The 16,626-nt window shown below is 40.4% G+C and overlaps 1 protein-coding gene across 1 annotated transcript; it reads left to right on the top strand.

Annotated features, from left to right (window-relative positions):
* Nucleotides 1-10,289: 10,289 nt before the first annotated feature.
* Nucleotides 10,290-11,080, top strand: lrrc3 (leucine rich repeat containing 3; the record flags this gene model as incomplete). The annotated part of the gene is made up of 1 exon (XM_030081273.1): nucleotides 10,290-11,080. A coding segment is annotated over one exon (756 nt), but the record flags the coding sequence as incomplete, so codon positions are not given.
* Nucleotides 11,081-16,626: the final 5,546 nt, after the last annotated feature.

Raw genomic sequence — 16,626 nt, 5'->3', positions numbered from 1 at the left:
ACTGTAAGTGTTAGCTCCATCTAAAAGAGCCACTGCTGTTAATTAGACATGGCTATGTTGTGGTCTGACATTCGAACGGATTGTGTGCACAAGGGACCAAGCCAGGGGAGGCGCCAATGTCCACAGGCATGTTCCAAATTAACATCGTCACTCTTGGGGGGCGACAGGAGGTCACCTTGTTTATAGCTCTCCCATCAGGCCACACCAAATCTTTTACGACTGAAATACGCCCAATTTAAAGCACCTCTTGATTGCTCTCCCAAAGTCCCAAAATGCATTAGAAGCACATTCACAGAATCTAAATAAGGAGACATAATCCTTGCGCTAAACAATTGGCAACCTTGCCAGGCAAAGAGGAAGCAAATGACATACACTAAGAAGACTTTGGTGTTGGTTGTGATCTTCCAACTTGCAGCTACGTCACCGCAAGTCTTCTTACAAGAGAAAACATAGTTTATCTAACAAAGGACAAGCTGCAGATAAATCCACACAGAGGTCAGAGACTGTTTAGGGTCTCTTTAAATATTAGATGAGTTACTTCAGCAGGATACTTGGAGCAAATTTCAGAAAACACAAACAAAAATTATTTGCAAATGTTATGCACCCCAGGTCCAAAGGCAAGAGAAAGATTCACATGCCATAACTCTCTCTTGGCATTCTGTTAATTAGGGAAACTGACAGGCATTTGGTTGGAAATAAAACCTTCTTCTCTTGGCCCTTGATGGCACATAGCTGGGCTACTATTTTAAGTCACAGCGGACACATACAGTAGTCTACAGAAAAACACACTTTTCTGTCTGCACATATCACTGCAATAATAGGGAGAAATCTTGCAATGCCAGTTTTGGTGAAGATAATGATGACTATAGGTAAAGAAAGGGTCCATCAAGCCCGTATGAAACCAATAGAAAATGCTCACTGTCAATCTGAATAAATTCTGAAAAGAATTCATGCAGGCTTTTTGAAGATACAAGGATTTTTTTTTTTTTTTTTTAATCTGATGGCACATACTGTATATAGTATCACGCTTCAGTGTGGCCTAGGGGGATGTATTGGTTGGACCTTCTGGTTTCCTCTTTGTTCTTATCCCCATTATCTGGCCTCATAGTGATCTCCCGTCTTCCCACTACTATATTCTGATCGTCAGCACTCAATTAGACCTGGAAAAAGAACAAGCTGGAAAAAAGGCCTCTGATGTTAAAGACTGAAATTGGGTGTTCTCAGCTGGTGAGCCAACATCAATCATTGAGACGACTTTGTTTCTTCACAGATATGGTTTATTTGCAGCGGTCCTCCACTTTAAAGTATTCCCTGGTTGTTTACCAAGGTTTTTGTTTACATCTCCATATGTAAACTTTGCTACCCATCTTTTCATCACTATTAATGTCATGCTATCAATATCACACTGACTTCAAAGGCAAAAAAAAAAAAAAAAAATGGTAACAACTTTGCAAAAGTAAGAGCCCATGAAGGCCTGAATGTGATCGCACTAATGCTCTCATCATAAGTCTGCCTCCTGAGCATCCGAACATGGCAACCAATTTGCACTGACATTTGGGGATGGCATAACTCCTTTGAGGACTTCTTTCGACCCATTTATAATTAAAAACACACACTGCGATCAATGTCCCCAGCCCTTCTTTTAGGCCTTTAGCTGCTGGTGGTGGTGTTGGCAGTGTCACTAGTAGCGGCTGTCAATAACACGACAGGGAGACACAGATAAGGAGAGATTAGCTCGTCATCAGCGGAAACTGCTGAAGACATGAATGCATTAAGATGTCATACTCTTAGTTGCATAGAGAATCAAATCAAATCATAACAGCCCTCTCTTTCTTGTGAGAGTAGATACAATTAGAGATAGATAATTTGTTAGATTCCATGGCCCGCTGGTGGAATATGACTCCAAATGCAATGAAAGAATTACTCACTACCTTGCTTGTTGTCCCTAAAAGTAGATTCAGCTCTCTTAAGTAGTCCCAGATCAAAGAGCAAGGCATGCTGGGTATGAAGTGAATCAACCCTTGGGTTTAGATTAGTTCATTACAGAATGGGTTGGTTTCATGTTTTGTGAAAATGTGTGTATGGAATGTAATTAGCTGGTTTACCTTATGAATCATTCATGAGGTTATAGGGGGCTTTGAGGCAACAAATGTCTATTTGCACACTTTACTACAGAGAAGGTGATGGTGTTGAGCCTTCAGAATGAACGACTAATTATATTTGAGCTAACCAGAATAGTAATATTTGTGCATTTTGTAAATTAGCTGCAAATATATTTTTAATAAATATGAATTAAATAATTGTGTACTAATGACAGTGGTGGGATTTTTTCCCACCAGCTAATGTTCACACAGTGCAAATTCATCCAAATGAAAAAAGACTGCATTGTGGCTTGATTGCCTGCATGAGAGAAACCGTACAAATGGCACTTGCTTGGGGTGTTTGTTTCAGAACAGAAGTTTGTTTGACCTGATTCATTTGCATTCAGTCTTTCCTCCTGCTTAGGAGTGAATCTGCTAGCCTGCGTTCCAAGACATTCAGATCACCTTGACCCTGATGTGGGATTCATTTTGATTGGCCACACAAATTATGCTCCAATATCCAGGAAGGACTGGGCATCTCACCACCCACGCCAAACTTACCCTCTGTTGCTGGCCTTCATTTGCTGCCTGCCTGTCTTTGGGGAATGACTGTGACAACACCACTTGTCTTCTGTATGCAACAATTACTTTGCTACACGCTGAATTGAAATGATTGGAAACACCCACTGCAAACAGAAAGTGCAAGACTGTCTCTTACACTGTATCACTCTACATACTACATATACATATTAATGAACTGAGTGGCACAATGACTGGTAAAGTTATATAAACAAATTCTGCAGGCCTGATTCCTGCCATGCATCAGCACGGTCACTTTTTCACTACAACTCAGCTTGTCATACACAAACTTCTAGATATATTACAGCAGCTAATCAGACAGTTACACCCCAGTTCCCCGCCTGTGGATGCTATTAGCTGCCAGCGTTTTCCTTCCCTGGCCACTACTACAGTAAGAGCACGAGTAATTGTGATGAATTGTTTTAGACAAAAGACTCTGCTAATCAGTATCTTGCTCCTTCAAAAGAGATGGATTTACTTTGTCACTAAAGTGATGCGCTTGACTAAGTAAGTAGACGACAAGAGCTGGAATTCACTCGAGGCAGCTGACACATGTAATTTGTCTATTAAGGATTTCAGATCGTTGGGGGATTCATTAAGGGGCAGGTGAACAGAAAAGGGAGGGGCGGCTACCTTGGTGAGCAACTGGACCTGACTTTGCTCCGTGATTAATGCCCCTCTGAGTAATGTCTAACACGCCAACCTCTGATACTCCCCACACACACACAACACCCCTCACTCCTTAATCTTCAGTGTTACAACCAGCCGTGCATCAGAGGTCCACCTCCCTTGGCTCTTGGCAGAGTTTGGATGAATGTGTTTTGTGTTTAGAGCTATTATTAGTTGTCCCCTGGGCAATTACAGGCCGGGACCAGTCAGATTTGTTCTAAACTGTACCTAATGTAAATAGATGGTGATCATTAGAAACACTTTGCCTGAGTGTTCATCATGGGAAAGTGGTGGAATAATGCCATCTTATTCACTGAATCCCACCAAACCACATACCCTGCAAAAAGCATCCAGGGCAGAAAAGATTTTTGTTGTAAAGAGAAAAAAAAAAGCCTGATATAAACGGAATTCGACAGCATTGCTCACAATACGCTGATATGAAGATAAACCTTGTGCCGTTGTTAATCCACGAGTAGCCACTTTCTCCCATCTACCCGTTTTCTCTGCTTTGTTTTTTCAATTGATTGAGCAAGGTTATTATATGTTGCTGACAGGAAAATCTGCTGAATTTTGTTGGCAATAAATGTCCTGGCATTTCTTTGGCTCCCATTACTGCTCTGCCCTGATCTCCTGACCTTGGTTGTCTTTTATCTGAATGTCGCGGTCCTGCAGTTTGGTCCTTTCATAAAGTGTTTTCACCAGCAGAGAGGAAGCATCAGTGATCTCTATTATGATCCCTGATTCAGTCAGACAGAGAATCAAGCAAGTGAGTATGCATTTGACCTTACACAGTGAGCACAACAGATGTACCTTACAATAAAATTACTCCTCCAGCTCCTCCGTTGTCTCTGAACCATACACACAGAAGCAGCAATTTGTATTCAGCCTGCACTTTTTGTGCTAATTTATTCTAATTTAGCATATTTATCGCTGCTGGAGTGTCCCTTTGTTGTGACTAAGTGAATGAAGGATGGGTGATGATTAGGTGCTATGCTCAGTATACAAAGGAAGCACCCTGTTTGTGCTTATTAAAATAATGCTGGGCTCTAGTCAGAGCAAGCAAACTCTGTGTGTAAGCGATTTAGCCAGATTGAATTTCTGAATTGTTCTGCCTGCCTGGCGCTGCCCTGCCTCTCTGTACCATGACACCCAGTTCTGCAAGCCACCAGTCTATGGGTCTTATTATTGCATGTGCAGAATGTAAAGTTGTTATACAGCATAAGGTGACCCTGGCAAATCTGTGTTTATGGATCAATTATATATTTTCTCCTTCTTGAATACTCCTAACTTATTTGTCATGACAGAGTATGGAGATTATGTACTGTTTGTCTGTATAAAAAAACTGCAAGTTAACCAATTTCACATGCCTTGAACACCACATGGGTTTTGGTAAACTTCATTATTTAAGCAAAGAAATTAATTTTGTTCAGTGCATGACAGGCAGGACTTACTTCTGCTGTATAAAGCAGATAGGTAAATTTAAAAAAAATGCACACCTTCTTATCTAAATACTCTCATTCACACAGGCACACATTAGCACCACTCCAAAATGAAAAAAAAAGGAGAAGATGCCAGCATCATCTCTCAGCAGCAATCTATCTGCAAATATGCACTGTTTTAAATTGAAAACTTATGCAAATGGTATTTTGTGTCTATACTGCACCTTTGCTCTCCTGTCCAGGGACTGGGAGAGCAATTAAGATGAAAACGAGCTATTTAGCTATATATCTATACAGTGCATCAGATATCTTGCATGTTTATTGTTGTGACTGCACATTATCCTGCTTAGTAAATCATTAAAACAAAAACAATAAAAAAGACTGTGTCATATAATATAGCAATAGGTTGACTCTGATTTAGCACTGGCTGGCTGTTTGCACCAGCTTCCAATGCTTTAATACATTTCTCATCGATTGGTGTCCTCAATAGAATTTCCCACATGAACACCAAGTAATAGTACGGCTGAAACCTGATCCAAAATATTGTGTGGTGTAATATATTATGTAATGTAATGCACGTACCTATTGCATAATCTATAACATTCACAGCTCACACTGGGTCTACTTTATGGATACACCATGCATGAAACGTTGAAACACTGGTTAAAAAGTCCCATTCCTCATAAGAGATTTGATGTCTTGCTACTTAAACTACAAGAAATACAGCTTCATAACCTGGTCACACCAAAATGCACAATAAGTTACATGTAACTATGATGAATTACTGTAAACAAACAGCTACAATGTCCCCAGTGTTAAAAATGTTACATAACCTTCACATGCTGGATTCTTGATACAAGTGTTGCAGATCTGGAATGCAATGGCCTCAGTCCAGTCTGTTTATTTATTGGATGGAGGATTTTAGCATTGGTGACTGACAAGTTACCACTGCTCTGAGCACTGGGCAATCGCGGCTGTCATTTGACAATCAAACTACACTGTTCTGCTTTGTGCTGGTTTGTACCTGTTCAGATGGTTCTTATGGCATTAATGTAGGAAGTACTCAATTTTTCTTAGGTTGAAGATGAGAGGTTTGAGTCAGGTTTTGAGGAAGCACAAATTAAGTGTCTAAAAAACAGGACCGGAGCTCTGACTGCTGCTGAACAATCAAATGGCAATCAAACTCAATCCTGGTGTTGTTTAGTGCTACACAGTACCTCTTTGATGTTTGAATGAAAAAATAGGTTTCGTTTGTACAATTGCAACTTGCAATTGAGTGGAAGTAGTTGGGCAATTCATCCTGTGTCAAATTCAAGAGAGTGGTGAAGCGTCACACATAGTGCAATTTATCATGCTGGCTGACATAGGACTTGTGGGTTTGGGAGACTGTGGAGGGGCTGGACCCATGCCGGGGGGAAAAAAAACTGCAGTCCTCACCAGCACAAATGACACCTGGAACACTGGGGCCAGGTGACCTATTTTTGGATCACATGGGGTGAGTGTAATGAAACTGAAAAGGTCATTTAAATGTACTTTTTCTGAGCCCATGTTTGTAGAAAAAATAAGAAATTTGGAGCAACAATACAGTGATATTTTCAGCCCGCTGCTCTTCATCAGACCCTAAATAAATAAATAAATAAATAAATAAATAAATAAATCCAACATCACAAGGCACAAGACAAACAGGTATCATGTTTAATCTCAGCATAAACTAATATATGAAACAAGTGAAATCACAATGAATGAAATTTGATAGTAACTCAGAATGTGCACAGCAGCATGGGAAAAGGAGGAAAGAAAGAAAGAAAGAAAGAAAGAAAGAAAGAAAGAAAGAAAGAAAGAAAGAAAGAAAGAAAGAACACCCATATTTTTACATGCAGTTCTTCTCTAAATAGGATAATAAAATACTTGTATAGTGAGGTATATGATACAAGCACACAGACACACATACTAATATTCCAGAAAAAAAGAAAGACAGAAAGAAAGACATTCAAAACTGTGAGACCATGTGTAGTCAATCCATCAAGGTCACATTTACAGTATTTGGTGCAAAGCTATATGAATTATACCAGACATATATTGACTCATGCAGGCTCTGGCTACACTTCTAGTTTCTTAATGATGCCCATATAACAAACAATATCTCCATTTTTGTCTTTTAAAAAGGAGGAGTAAACACACACTGCTACTGCTATAACCCTATCTGGCACTGTGTTTTGTGATGCAATACCTGCAATTAGTGCACATATTTGCTAGTAGGAAATACAGAATCCATATGGAACTACTGCCTCTAAACCAACCAAAGAAAGTGTGGGGTAAAACAGTTTGTGCTGAAACAGAGTGCTGGCTGAGTGCTTAATCAGTCTTTTACATTTTGAATAAGATTATAACCCCCAGATACAGGACTTACAAGCATATACAGCACATATGGTGATGAAAGTGATCAATAAATAGCAGCTCAATCAGACATGGGCAAGGTCATGAGGTAAGCTATTTTACATTCTCTCTCTCTCTCTCTCTCTCTCTCTCTCTCTCTCTCTCTCTCTCTCTCTCTCTCTCTCTCTCTCTCTCTCTCTCTCTCTCTCTCTTCACCGGGTCTTTCTATTGCAATCCATCCAGGTTCACGCATCTCATGTTCGGGACTGCAGAGTATCAATTTGTTTCCAATGCTATTCTTTTTCTTATTATTTTGTTTATTCGTTAATAAATCAATGCAGAGTGATGTGCCGAAGTGAGAGATCAATCCAAGAAAAGAAAAGCACTTGACACGGGTTGGCTGGCTTTGGAGCCAGCTGAAACTATCGGACTACAGCGTCTCTCTCTTTCCTCCAGTTGAGAAAGACTCTTCTGCTCTCTTTTTCTCTGGAGGGGAGGGGAGGGGACCGGAGGAGAGGGCAGGGCAGCCGGAGAGGAGGCAGAACAGACAGGCGGGGGAATTGGAGAAGGAAGAGAGCTGCCAAGCGAACAGCAGTCCAATCCGCGCGCAGCCGGACCCCTTCTGGCGCGCCTGGTCAGCCACGTGCGCGCAATTCGGAGAGGGGAAAGCGCGTGACTAGCGGGACCGGAGCGGCTCCCTCAGCGCGAGCTGGAACATCCTCAACAAGTGTGACTGCATGACCTTTCCACCAAGAGACACAAAAAGCCACATTATTAGATATGAATCCCTCTCCTTGGAGATTCGGTCACCTCTCCGGGTGCCGTTTGGGAACTTTTTCTTCTTTACTCCGCGGAGATGCAAAGGTGGCAAAGCTGAACTAGCTGCCATCTGATTTATTTTGTCTTTTCTTTTTTCTTGTCTTCTCCGAGAGCTAAGATTTCCTCCACCGTAGCTTCAGATGGAGTATGAACAAAGAGAGTAATTACCACTGCACCTGGATGGCTTCTGTAGCCATCGGTTGGATGAAAAGAAAAAAAAACTATTCATTTCCAGATGAAACTCTTTCCCAGTGGGTCTACAAGTAAGTTCACACTAATCCTTTATTCTATGGGTAGTTTTATTAAATTAAAGAATAGATCTCCTTTTTGGATGCACAGATTATCATGTTTCTTTCTATGTGTGAGATGGTGATTCCATATTACCGTTCCATATTACAAATGTTAAAATGTTCATATGAATCTTGAAAAATAAAATAGCACATAGAAAATAAAATTTAAAAAATAAATAAAACGCTATATTACAGCCTATTCTTTGTTTACTCGGCACTTGTAATTGATAAAGTAGCAGCCTCAGTGCATCACCAACCTCACCAATTTAGTCCACGGCTTGGTGCGACACTTGGGGCTGCAGCTTCACGTTTTCGGCGCACATCTTACCAGATGTTTCACAGAATGCATGCCTCACTCGCCTTACTCGTTTGCCTCCATGAAATGTACTTCATGCAAAAAAAATAAAAATAATAATTATACTGGAATCCCCGTTTCCCTATAAAATGATTGAAACATCTGTTAAAGTGTTTGCAAGAGTGGCCAAATATCATGTAAAGAAGGACTACAGAAATACATGCTGGAGACATCAACACTAAGGAGCATGTATGTGCAAATCATGGAAAATGAATGGGCTTTCATTCAGTTTCTACGGTGCAAATGCCGTGGTCCAGACAAATATACTGTATTTTTCTTAATTAAAAAATGGAGCAGTGTCATAATATCACTTCAGGGTGTTCCAGCTGCCCTTGTGCATGTAGGTGCCACATCATGTCCACACCTCCTGCGGAGCGCTGACTGAAATGTGAACTTGAGGGGCTTATTTAAGACTTGCGTGTGCGTGTGTGTGTGTGTGTGTGTGTGTGTGTGTGTGTGTGTGTGTGTGTGTGTGTGTGTGTGTGTGTGTGTGTGCGTGCACGCGCATGTATGGGTGGGGTCGTGAGGAAAGGGGTGGCTTAATCCACAAAGTCCTTGCCAAATAAAAAAAAAAAAAGAAAAGAAAAGAAAAGGCAAGAAAGAAAAAGAAAGACAGAAAAGAAAAGGATGGCACTAAGCTCTAAGAGAGATGACCTCGAACACAGTGAGGGGTTAGTTGGGGATCGTTATAGCCCACCAGAGGGTGCACAGTCCTAAAATGATGATGCTCCTGCAAGACAGAGTGGTTTTACAACCTATAGCTATTCTAGTCACTTATCCCAGGATAAAAGACAGTGGACCTTGAGATTAGGGGACTGTGCAGAGAAAATTGTGTATTATTAAATTATTTGAGGCAACTGAGGATAAATTATTTTGATTGTTTTTGTGCAGCTATGGAAGGGTGCAATTACTACAGTGTTCTAGCATTAGAGATTAATTTCATTTTAATGTTTATATTATGCACAACTATATTATGCTTTTTCCAATTCAGTGATTCTGGCGATGACCCACGAGTCTGTCTGAGATTAGTAAGGGAGAGATTTGCTTTAAGCAAACTGAATTTTCTTTAATAATCACATTATGTATTGAGCATTGTAAGTTAACTGCTCAATTTGGGAAAACAAAAGCAATATTGGCTAAACATGAAGAAAATTGCTCTCCTCAGCAAGAGTCACTGTAGATAAGTTTAATTCTGAACAGGCATCTATGGTTACTATTGTCATCTCGTGCTGCATTGAGGGACTAGTAATTCATTTTTCAATAAGGGTAACATCATTTTCTTTGTTTCTTGCAGTGTTCAACATGGTATGTTGATACCAGTATAACTGAGCCCAGTACCTAACCTGCTGATGCTTTCACCGTCCCCACAAAAACCTGAGATTAGAGTTGCCCCATGGAATATGCTCACTGAGCCCCATTTGTGGCTAAGCTCTTTTGAAATTTGTTTCAAGGGACTATATAAAACTCCAAAACCATTCTGAGGGATTACCCTGAAAAACTCTCGTCTAAGGAACCTGATAACTTTGGCATGTTGAAAGCTGTAATGATGCTGCAATGACAACTGTTCAAGGTAAGAAAAGAGGCAAAACAATGCGTCCTCTTGCCTGACAGCACCAATGGGAGCTCACTGCTGAATATGTGGAACTTTGTGGGGCCTGATATGCCCAGGAAATCCCCTGTTTTTGATACCTTTGCCCTGTTATGGGGCTTGTTCATTGGAATATATTTTGCAAGTACACTAGTTATGGCTTGTCCAAAAAGCTGTCACTGCATGGAGAAAAGTGGCTTGACTGTGGTCCAGTGTATGTCTCGCAACTTGGAGAACATCCCATCAGATCTTCCACGGGATACCGTCGTCCTGCTCCTGGCATCCAACCACATCACCAAGATCCCCAACCAGGCTTTCAAAGAACTCTACCGCCTTCAAGAGCTGGACCTTTCTAACAATGAAATCGAGACTGTGGACGTTGGAGCCTTTCAAGGTGTCTCGGACAGTCTCCGAGTCCTGGACCTCTCAAACAACCGCATCCAAAGTGTCCCCAAAGAGGCGTTTTCTCGTCTCCGTGCAAAAATTAGCCTCTCAAACAACCCCTGGCACTGTGAGTGCACATTGCAGGAGGTCCTGAGGGAGCTTCGGCTGGACCCAGACACAGTGAATGAGGTGAACTGCCACACGGCGGTGCAGGAGGAATATGCGGGGAAACCGGTAATCCAGGTGCTGGACTCAGGGATCAACTTCTGCAACTTTCACCACAAGACCACTGACGTAGCCATGTTCGTCACCATGTTCGGATGGTTCACCATGGTGATTGCATACGTCATCTACTATGTGAGACACAATCAGGAAGACGCCAGGAGGCACCTGGAGTACCTTAAGTCTCTGCCCAGCAGCTCTCAGATCAGCAAGGACTTTGACACCATCAGCACTGTTCTCTAGCAGGCCCCTCTGTGGCTCAGGAGGTTTGTGTGTGTGTGTGTGTGTGTGTGTGTGTGTGTGTGTGTGTGTGTGTGTGCGTGGCAGTAAGTGTGTGTTCATGTATAAATGACTGAAAGCTGTTGGAAGGCATAATCAGCCGACTTTGGGGCAATTTATTTAAAATGGGTAATTCAGTGGTTAAAAGGGATTTTTTTTTTTAAACCCAGGCTCCATTCCTGATGTCTTTTGGTGTTCTTCCACTTTTATTATTGATTGACTTAATGTGAGCAACACTGCCATTCTCCGTTCTGTGTAGTCTAACAGGGCAACAATGATAGCACAAAATACACAAAAGTTAAACTCTTAAAAATCTCCTACAGTTTTCCATGAGATGATAGATTTAGCCTGAAAAGGTAAATTGTCCTACTTTTGTCTTGATCTAATGACTTTGTACTCAAATATGTGTGTGGAGGGAAATTTTTTCCCCCTTTGCATTAGTTAATCTACATTCACATCACACCATCAAGATTGTGTGAGACCTCTGCTAACACATGAACCAGGACACAGTGTTACAAGTACATGGTGTTACAATTCATCAAAGGTAAAAGCAAGTAATTACATTCACTGACATTACTGCTGTGGAGTTGTTTTTGTGTGTACTTGTGCATTTTTCTTATTATCATTTTGAATGCCAGAAATTTTACTTAAATTACCTAAGTATGTTTTTACTTACTACTTTACTTACTACTTCACATTTTAATTTGAAACAAGTTTGCACTCGCATCATTTCATTGTTGCGTGGGAAATATCACATCTTTCGCATGCAACTCTACAGTTTTTCTACATGTTCTCTTTTCTAAAAAGGTGATTAATAACTTTTACTGAGTAAATTTTAAATGGCTACTTTTTACTTTTATTTAAGAAGATTTTCAGGCTTGTACTTTTACTTGTTAAGTAAAATATCAGTGAAGTTCCAGTACCTCTAATTGAGTAGGACATTCTTTTCCTTGTTCCACCACTGCCATTCATTTCACAATACACTGCATTATCTCTGCCTGTGCCTCTGACATCCCTTTCGCATTGAGCTAGCAACCCAGGGAATAGTTAGGTCACCCATCAGTTTGAAAGGTTCAGCCATCAATAAGGTTTGAGACGTGGTCAGACTCTGCTTTGCTTGGCCTTCAGTGCTCAGTCTGTTGTGCTTCATCTCTGGATGCCATCATCTCCTCATGTCATCTTCCATATTGAGGGAAGGATGTTTGCCTTTGATGATGTTATAAGTTGGCAGCAGCGTATATTCTCACACACAGTTCTGTGTGAACTGTCTCTTACACACAATAGAGTGGGATCAGCTGGCCATAATTTTCCCAGGTTGTGTACATGATAGAGGTAAAAGGGTATAAGGTGTAAAGAAGACAACAGCAGCAAAAGTACAAGCTGGCTTTCCACAGAGGGGCAAATTACAGCATGTCATATCTGTCAATTCTGGAAACTCACTGTGCCTCTGTCTCTCTAGAGGCTCATTTATGCTCATTTGTGCTCAAAGTAAAATATGTATATGGATTCTGACAGAGTCTTCGGTCTGTATTCTGCATTCATTGCATCTGTATTTGTGCACATATTCAAAAAGCTTATGGATACGGATGAAACGGAGCAGTACCAGTGGAAATCGTGGGGACAGTGTAACCAATAGTTGAAATGAGACCAGTCTAGGAGGCAGACACAAAGAAATATCTCTCATTGGTAATATTAGAGAAAAAAATTTTCCATCCTTATGTTGTGGTGTGTTTGATCACCTCACAGATCACTGCTGTCTACAAAGCTGATTCTGTTTTTGCATCATTCTTAGCAGGTATATTATTGCAACTTCCTGCACCATTGCCATGTTTGTTGTTGTCAGAAGATTTGATTCTGAGCTGTCTCTAGTGGATGTATTGCTTAAAATCCATGTCAATATAAAAGGAAGAAGTATGTGGACAGTGAAGGCTTCATCATTTGGAATGGATGTATTTATTTTTGTACCTAAAGGGAGCATAAATGAGTCTTTACACTCATTTCTGAGTATGCACCATTTGCAGTGTACAGGTATATTGAATGGCATTACTTAGATTCATCAAATATAAAACTGTAAAACAGGGATACCATTACATTTCTGCCACCAGTAAACTGTAAACAACAATAAACCATAAAATAGCTCAGTCAACATGCCATAGCCATTATTTCTGCTGATTTGACTGTGTTATAGTGGTTTGTTTGGACTCAGTTTCAGTAATACCTTTGGAGGTAATGAATGGAAGATAATTTGCAGGCCAGGAGTTGTTTGTGTCCAAGTGCCTATTCTCTGGGTCTTCTACACCACAGCACTGTGCACTGGGCTGGACAACTGAGTGTCAGTTCCCCTCCCTGTCCACCCTTGCCATTGCAGATCTCAAAGTCAACTCTCTAACTTGCACTTCCAAGCCTTTAAAGGTGGTAGGTGCATGCTTCATACTGCTCTGTGGCAGGCTGGACCTCAGCAGTATAGCCTATCCAATTTACACCTTTAGGAGTCCTTTGTGGGGTTGGAACTGGAGGCCAGACCGGAGTCATACAAGGTTTTAGCCTAATTCACCAGAGGGTTGGGTTCTACCAAACAGGACAAGAGCAAGTACCAGCAGACAATCACAGATCAGTATTTATATTCAATTTTACACACTCTTCTCTGATTGACAACTTCCATTACCTGTCACTATCAGAACTGTCCTCATGTTGAAAACTCACTTATCTCATAGTCCAAACAGGCTATAATAAACACAAAGAATTATTTGCAAATACTACCTGAGCTACATAGGGTGTAGTTTGTAATTTTGCATAAGACAAAATTGTCTTTTAAACTAGGTTTCTTTGTTCTGAAGTGTCTCTGTGTAGTTTTAAATATGTCATCTGACATGATGTTTGTGCTGGTTAATGTGAATACAACTTTTACAGTCTTGAGGACTGCACATGACATCTGTGTTGTTCATTTGTACAGAATGTCTATGGCTAAATGTAAATCAAAGTGTTATGATGTCTTTAAGCAGTTGTTACTGGTCTGTTTTATTTTCCTCTGTAAAAGCAGAAATGAGAGACACTGAGCTGTGTATTTCTGTGATGGAAATGAAAGGGCTCTAAGGATTCTGTTTGTGATAATCCTGTTACATATCAATTTTCCTATCTGCACCTGTCATTGTGCTTTAAATTTGTTTTCTGGAATTCAGTGGATGCCTAACCAGCATTGAAAATAAAAATAATTTTCCAGGACCTTTAATTACTACCTCACCATTGTGTTTTGACTCCAAATACATGGGCAGGATATTTTCTGAAGACAGCCACATTTTTATTTCACAAAAATGTGTCAGCTGTATTCTTTTATTTCCCATTTCCTGTGGCTGTGCCTTGTGTTAGTCATTTATTAATGTTCACTCCATGAGCGATTGTATGTCACCTAAAAATCGAGCTGCAGACCACTTGAGGCGATGCATCAGTGACATGTCTTTGATATTGGACACTTTTTTCAGTTCCTGTGGATGTAAAATGTGACCGAGCCAGAGCAATATTTGATAAAAGAAAGAACTACTCCTATCTCGAAGGGTAACAAAAACCAATGGAACAAAGGAAATGCACACACACGCACACACACAGATTTTGACTCATCGCTTTGTTGTGATGAGGCTTCCTGCTGGAACACAGCGCACCAGCACTGTCATGATAAATAATGGATTTTTAATCTTGCAAACAATTGCACCTCAACCACACAGTGCTCACTGTCCAAAGACACCTCTTCCCTCGAGAGTAGGTGCGAGGTAAGCTTTTGTGTTACCCTGCCTACAGTTTGAGTATGCAGTGCCAGGATCGATAAAACACTCATTACTGAGTAAAACTTTTGACTGCTGCTCCAAAGTTTTAAGGGCCACTGTTGTAAAATCTCCTCAATGCAGTAATTCCTTAAATTGGTGCTTTGTAACACTCATTGCTTTGCCTTGTTTACTGGGACCTGAGGTTTACTGAATCTCATGATATCAATTTCTAGTTGTCATTTAACCATTCGAGACATTATTCTTTGTATAAAATAAAATTGCCATCTCTCTCTCTCTCTCTCTCTCTCTCTCTCTCTCTCTCTCTCTCTCACACACACACACACACACACACACAATCTATGACTGGAGAGGGTAAAATTAACCTCAGGCAACCTGGGTTACACATGATATATAGCTACATCACTGCAATTATATTCAAGCGTTAATCTGAGTACTCGTAATGGCCTGTGGTGAGTCGCCCTGCTGTCTTGTGCCTCTCTTTGTAGCTTGCAGAAACAGCACTCGGTGCAAAGCTTGATAGGGATGTCTTGCGCCAGTTGGGAAAATCTGAATGGGTGAAGTGAATGAGTAGCTTCATCACAGCAGCAGCCCTCGATGTGCCCTGAGCAATGCACCCAACTGCCAGCTTCTCCGCTGGAAGAAGCTGAACTACAGCAAAGTTTCCCACAAGAGAAGTATAATATTGTTTCCTGAAGTTAGTTTGAAAAAGTACTTTAATTTCTACTCCAAAAAATAATCATATTGCATATCATATTATATGATATCTGCAGTTATAAAATAGAAAATAGCATGACTGCAAAAAAGTAAAAATGTAATAAAACTTATAAACAGGGAAGGCTGGATGGCGTGAATGCCTTAGCTGGGCCTTTGTAGCCATCAGGATGACAGAAAAAAAGACAGAGGGCAGGAGACAAAGGAGGCTTAATGAAGACTTGAAGAAGGCAGAGATCAAATAAATAAATGCATGGGAAATAGGCAGTTCTATAAATAGCCTGGTGGCTACATTAGTAAGCTATGCTTCAGAAAGACAAAACTAAAATATAATAATAATACACTTCTTAAAACACCATATATCCTTGAATTTAGTTGAACTATGACCAAGCTTCTGCAGAATGGAATTAAAATCCTAGTTTAATTACAAGAAGTGGAAACTTTTCTGCAACACTGGTAATCGCCATGACTATGTTTGCCAGAAATGTTACAGAAATTAAACAAAAGAGGACAGAGGGAGTTTTTGTATCCACAAACTGATAAGTGGTGACTCAGTGTAACTACTTGGTCTCCTACTGATGTGATCCACAGAAATGGGCTGGCAGTACTTAATCAATCACCAAAATTGATTTCCATTTGAAATGTTGCACAAGTAGACCTACATTGTAAATAAGTGCATGGTTGACCTACAGTCGTTACTAATTCCATTATGCATGACCCATTCTGTTCTTTACCTTGAACACATTCAGTGATTATTTGTTTGGCATCCATTCCTCTCATTTACATCATAATTTGCCTTCATGGAGACATTGCTAAAGCAAGTTGGCTTTATATACATATTATATATTATATTATAGGCGAGTTAATTCGGGAGGTGGAGCCACATGTGTCCAAGTGGACGTGTCACAAGGTTGTACTGATTGAGTAAAATCCCCGGGTCACACCACACACACACAAGAGGCAGAGGTGGAACTATGTGTAAACTAATTTATTGACAAGGTAGATTGGGCAAATAAAATATTAAAAATAAAAATATAGAACAGCTGCTGGCTTAT

Source organism: Myripristis murdjan, chromosome 21, assembly GCF_902150065.1.
Source record: "Myripristis murdjan chromosome 21, fMyrMur1.1, whole genome shotgun sequence".
NCBI classification, from domain to species: domain Eukaryota; kingdom Metazoa; phylum Chordata; class Actinopteri; order Holocentriformes; family Holocentridae; genus Myripristis; species Myripristis murdjan.
The sequence above is the reverse complement of the archived record's forward strand: the minus strand, read 5'-3'. Positions and strand labels throughout refer to the sequence as shown.